At 31.3% G+C, this 6617-nt stretch overlaps 1 protein-coding gene across 1 annotated transcript; it reads right to left on the bottom strand.

The window, feature by feature from the left end:
• Positions 1-3317: 3317 nt before the first annotated feature.
• Yod1 (Yod1 deubiquitinase) lies at positions 3318-6239 on the bottom strand. The gene is made up of 4 exons (XM_028314554.1): positions 5837-6239; positions 5331-5503; positions 5040-5198; positions 3318-4838 (listed from the first exon to the last, which is right to left on the bottom strand). Exons 1-4 carry the CDS (start codon positions 6237-6239, stop codon positions 4629-4631), a joined length of 945 nt encoding a protein of 314 aa, XP_028170355.1. The 3' UTR covers positions 3318-4628.
• Between the last annotated feature and the right edge of the window lie 378 nt (positions 6240-6617).

The following is a 6617-nucleotide window of genomic DNA, read 5'->3' as shown; positions in this document are numbered from 1 at the left end:
TTGTCCTAAACATAAAGTCCAATTTCCAATGTTCGTGATTGTAGGTCAGATTATACGCTTGGGCACGTCCATAGATAATGCGTTATAATGCTTATGTAGTAAGTAGCTGTGTATACGCTTATGTATAAGGTGAAATATACAAATGTACAATTTAATTGATCGTTTTATATAATATCTATAAAATAGCCAAGAAATAATATAAAGTTTTTTGACATTGTGAACGAAATATTGTACAGTTTTTTGCGTATTGTTTTTTGAGCATTTAAAAACATTAAAACAGTTGGCGCTGCCAAGTGCTGTAAAATTAAATATTATTACAATTATTCAATTTATTCCATTTAAGATAATTTTGCTGATTGAACAAATTTTTCCATAGAATCGACATCAAGATCTTTAAAAATAATTTCCAAGTCGTGTTTGAATAGAAGAAAGATAATAATGAAGCTGTCTGTAGTAGCTCAGTTTAACAAGCACATTATACAGTATTTTTAATCTAAACTCCTATCTAATGTCTCACTTGCAAAATTATTTCTCTAATTGCTATTGTATATTGCATTATAAATACTGTAATTAAATTAACATACAGTATTGTAAATACTTTGCACTATTTTTAGCAAAACAAATTCTATCTAGCTGTTAGTAAATAAATCAAGGATTTTTATTATCATATTTTATATGAATCTCTTTTCAAAATGTTCCACGCCGCTTTATACGACAATTTATTAAGAAATACTCAAGACACTGCAAGTTTTTGGACGTTCCAATATTTTTATACTTAAGATTAATTTCACACTATCACGGTAACCTTTACTATGTCGAATTTATGATTTTCATATCAGATTCAAATTAAGATATTGAAAAATAGCTTTTTGCAATAATATAAGAGAAGTGCTGACTTCACAAAATGTCCATAAAAGCGCACTAAATATATTAACTTCTTGCTTAACCACTCGTATTTTAATGAAGTTGAGCTTAATTTATGAATCTTATTAGGGACCATTTACCAAATAATTGACCAAAAGACACTGGCGATGTATTTTTCAAATTTCTTGCTTAATATGGGCGGGGCATGCCACGTGACCACTTTTAGCCCCTCCCATATAGTATGTGGCACAATATAGTCAGTATTTGTGAATGGCCCCTACTAACCAGTGGTACGCAAATTCGTATTTGTACTATGGATGGCCCAATACACGATTGCACAAGTTGTAAACCCGAATCACTATTTATCTCTTTCTGTATCGATAATTATATTACTTATAAGCGAAATGTTGTCAAACAACGTTGTAAAAAGTGAATCATAGGAGTAAAGACAAGTGATAGAAAACCGATGTGACTACTATATTTATTGATATTGTACATTTTTGTGTTAAAAATAAATCGAATAAAACCTTGATTTCGTATTTTATTTCAGTAGAAGTATTTTTAAGTCATGTGGATCTAACAGGTTTAACAGGGTTCTTCCTAAATGATTGTCTCAATAATTACTAAACAGACAAACTTCTTTGTTATATTACTGTGTAAAGCCCGGTCGAGCGTGACAGCAACATAATTACGCGCGAGCGATAAGGATGGGTAGTTTGGGGTCATCGGACAAAATTCTACGTGCTCGCAGACCAGACTATGGGTAGATCTACTATTAACTGAGTTTGTCTGATATGGAGTTTTTATAAAAGATTGTTGGCTGGAAATTGATTTCTACGTGTAATAAGTGGCGGGAAGAACTAGTAGGATTAAATTAAAATACCAATAAAATTCAAAGCTCAAAAGAGTTTTATTTGACTTAACTGTGCGGTAAACGTAATGTAGTTAACACAACACTACTTTGGTGATATTAGATTACATTGAGCGTTTATACAAGACAATAAATAAATTATTACATCAAAACGAACGAAGGGTGTTAAAAATTAACTGTTAAAATTAACTCGTATATAATGGACGTGAAGAGTAGAGTTTTTGAAGAATACGACAACACACAACTTGTATAATTTCACTATCTTAAAATATAAACTATATTGGATATATACAACGTCATATTATCAACTGTACATAATAAAATCCAATTCACAGGCACGTCTTAGTCGATTTTAGGTATTATTAATAGTCCATTCTTCAAAAACACTACATAATAATGAAAGTAGGTATTATTCTATGATACCTTCTGCCAGTCCATAAACTTGGCTGTTAACCCTTATTCAAACGCGAGCTGGTTTGCATTTTTTTTACAAAGTTAAAGTGGATTTTGGGTAATTGTGGGTCACTTATTTCATATTTTTGATCAAAATTTATAAAAAAATAGGGGAAGGGGTAGTTTTTTGGGTGGTAAATAATTTACCATTATCCATTCATGACTACGAATTATTAAATGTTGGTGGTAAAATAGTTACCATTGTCCGTTTTGGTTTATTTTTGGTTCTTGACTAGTGACTTCCTCTTGGTTCTACCTATATTTTATTAAATATTTTGGGAATGAAATAAATATATTGTTTTTATATTTATTAATATTACTTATTATGCTTACAATTAGGATGCTTACCTTGAGTCTGAAACTAATAATTCACTAATTACGTAACGTCAAAACGTTACGTAAACAGATATCAAAATAACTTAAAATTTCTCCAAATATTTATTTAGTTTTATTTGTGCACATACAAAAAACAGCAGTTTTTTATATATCATCAAACTTTTGTCAAGACGGGATCGGACAATGGTAAACTATTTACCACTTCTTTAAAATGTCTAAATTATATGAATAAATCAATTGCAGACGTTGCCTATAAGTGAGATTCTACAATAAATGTTATAGTTTTAGTTTTTACGCACCTGTAACGCCCCTGGGTCTGCGGGTGTCTATGGGCGACGGTAATCACTTACCATCAGGTGATCCGTCTGCTCGTTTGCCTCCTATCACATAAAAAAAAAAAAAAAAAAAAAAAAAAAAGTTTAGGAATTTGAATCCAAAAAACACTTATCAGAATTTTCGTTGAACAAAGTTTCAAAAATACCAAAAACGCGCGCTAAAAACTTGAAATTTTTCACACCAAAACCGTTTGGTTGACTTTGACATTACCTGACAGTGACAAATGACGTTGAAAAGTTGTAAAATGGCATTGATAAGTAAAAAAATATATTTAAAAATATAAATAAGTGACCAAGATATCTTTAAGTATTACCATATCGAAAATTAGGATTCTTTTTTAAAAGTAAACAAAGTGGTAATATATTTACCTTTATTTAAATAAGGGTTAAAAGGTACCCATGGTTTGTTTAAAAATAAGAATTAACTACGGTATTCGCTAACATCTTGATGTTGTGTCCACCCATGTACAGATTCAAAAAATATACGCGGTTTTATGTCAGGTGCGTAAGGTTTAAAATCGAATACACTCAACAAAAATAAGGTCAGAACTAATAGGATCAAAAGAACATTAAATTAAATAATAGATCTGTTTGTAGAAACGCAGTTTTAATTAAATAATTTATGACAATAAGAGTTTCACCAAAAAGTATCTACAAGCTTGATCTAAATGGTTGACAAAAAATGTTGAAAAATTTGAAAAGCAATGTAGTCATGTTCTTATTTAACTCAGATAACCACGAAACGCAGAGAACAACAATTTATGTATTAAAATGTCAGTCACACATTACAAATTTCACTTGTAATTATTATTGCAACAATTTTATTTAGCCTATGAGATTTTTCTCAAACTAGTAGGAACTGTTTTTTGTCATGACCAATCCACATTGAATTCTGTGGTACAACCAAATTAAATCAATAATAACTAAATATCGTCGTTTAGTGACAATACATCCTAACTGTTATTTTACAGGAGAAGAAAAAGCGATAAAAAATACGTAGGAAATATCAGAAGATTAGTCTACGCGAAATCGAATTTCAAGTTTGTATAGTCGATTTGTTAAAGAATGTTAGTGATATTGTCACTTCAACGACGACACGCATTTTATTGCTATAAAACAGTTCTACTACATCTGTTACCAATTATCGATCCCAATTTTGCCATAAGCTTTGGGTGTTTATCTACGCAGTTTTAAATTCACGCAAGACACGCTTCTGAGTCAATACGTGGTTTTACTACAATAGCCAAACTTTATGCCTCATAGTGCCAAATACTATGAAAACATCTTCTAAACTCACGACGTTTTCATATAACTAACATAATTTTATATTCGAGCGACGAGGCTTATCAATTAACGGCCTTGACTTTAAGTAACTTACACATGTAAATGTACGAAAATTGTGACCAAATGATACCCATACTTTTTACTATTAAGGCAGTGTCAATTGCGATATTTGTCTCTACTCCACAAGTCACTAATGCCCAAGAAACTAACTACTTTGCATTCTAAAATCTATTTAATTATTATCAAAATCTTATTTGGTAAACCCATAATTTCACTGTCTTAAATAAGCTAGGTTGTATGAAAAATATTTTTTTATATTAGTTCTATACTTTAAATTGTACAACATAATAATTATTCATCATTAACAACATTAATATATTTATTTCTGACAAAATTAGTTCTATGTGCAATCGCTACCAAACATAAATGGACACAACTCAAGAAAATGTAACTAGAAACATAATAACATGTTTATAAATTAAATGCTAGACTTCTCCGAAAGATGTATGCATGGTTTCTTTAGCGTGCTTTTGGGCTTCAACTTGTCCAGTCAAGAACTTGTCACAGATCATACACTTGAGAGTAAACTTGTTTAAATCGGTGAATTGTCTAGATGATTTCGCTTCATGGGCTAGTTGTTCAGCTTCATGGTAAACATCCATATCTTCAGCAGGAAAAACTGTTTTGATTCCTCCCTAAAACAAAAAAAAATCAGTAACTAAGTTTAAAGCTTAACTTAAATATTTCACTCAGATTATACATCTGAAGCATCTTGAATTTGTTTATTTATGTGACCTGATAATTAACCCAATCAAAGTGGTACAACTTATTTACAATTCGTTGTAAATCATATTATCTTTATGTGTGGTATTAAATTATCATAAACAGATTCTTACATCAGATTGTTCTAAATATAAAGGATCGTAGTGAACTCCATCGAAGAGTAGAAATACTCTTTGTCCATAGTTTTTATCTTCACCAAATCTATTTATTATTGCATTTAAAGTATCCACCACAGCCATTTCCAGTCCGTAGAAACGTGATAGGATTGCTACCTGCAATTTTAAAACATAATGGAATAAGTTTTTGAAAAATGTCAGAAAAAATCTTTATAAATTAATAGTACTTTAACACTTAATTAAATTAATTTACAATGACATTAAAATACATTATTCTAGCTAGACTACCTCAATAGCTCCTCCCCATGAGCTCGGCTGTTGAATCCAGGCGCAGTACTCGGAGTTTGGCTTCCCAAGCATCGCTTCGTTGTATGTGTCTAAGTCGCTGGCCACCTCCATCGCAATGATCTGTCGCATGAGTGTGTGTACCGTTGTATCTACATTGCCATTTAATACAAAACCTGAAATATTCCAATAGGAAAATAAATTAAAATTGGAATCAAATTAGGAAATAATTATGTAAAATCTATATTTTGAGAGAACACTTTCCTTTTTTTAAATAAACTTTCAATTTATATTAATGAGTCACTTCAAAGTGCAATGATATTGCAACAAAAGCATTCACAATGCGTAGGTAGCCTTTGTTTCAACATAATAATGAATGATCAACAATCATTGCCAGCTTGTAACAAATGGGCAATAAAAAAGGCAATAACACAATATCATTGGTTTTCTTGAACATACAACTACGTAGCAAATAATATAGGGCATAAAGTACGGTTCAAGATAAATACCTATACTTGTAAAAAGACATGAGTTGTCTGAAGGGACAACTTTCTTCATCAAAATGCCAGGTCTACATGACTCAATAGTCTCATGAGAGCCTACGCCATTCTCCACTGGTTTTTTCTCGATCTTTACAGGAGACTTCTCAGCCTGTGGAGGTGCCACTCCAGCCTTCTCCTCAACTATTAGGGTTTCGCCAGTTTTCAGACCTATTTCACTTATTTTCTTATTATTGTCACTGATATCCAGGGGTTTCGGTGGATAGCCACACAACACACAAATCCTCTCGAAGCTAACATCCGAAATGCTAGACAGAAACGTTTTTAGTTCACCAACAGTACTATCAGAGGTCAAATCTTTTATAACTTGTTGACCATTCTTGCTTTTCACTTTGAACGCTACTGCTGTCATTTTTGTCTAAAATTTTGATTTAAATATTAACTATTAAAATAAATCAACAGTGCCGCGTTGCAATTTCAATTTTTGGATCAAAGAGACGCCACAAATGAATGAATTAAAAATTACGGAATTGACTTTTTTGAAATGACAAATACATGACATGACAGACAAAAAATGACAAAGCGCGTTGCACTGACAGTTGAGAGTCAGTGTTGCAAGTAAGAAAAACTATTTCTAGTTAGATTTATTGCAGTCCGAACGAAACTCAAACTTATGCCATAAAATGTTGAATGTTGACATGTTTTTGTTGATTGTGTAAAGCAAAAGACCCGGCTTTAGTGTGTGCATTTGTATGTTAGTACCTAGTACCTAACAATATACAATGTATCC

Source organism: Ostrinia furnacalis, unplaced genomic scaffold, assembly GCF_004193835.3.
Source record: "Ostrinia furnacalis isolate ACB-3 unplaced genomic scaffold, ASM419383v2 OfSCF4782, whole genome shotgun sequence".
In the NCBI taxonomy this organism is placed as follows: Eukaryota; Metazoa; Arthropoda; class Insecta; order Lepidoptera; family Crambidae; genus Ostrinia; species Ostrinia furnacalis.
The sequence above is the reverse complement of the archived record's forward strand: the minus strand, read 5'-3'. Positions and strand labels throughout refer to the sequence as shown.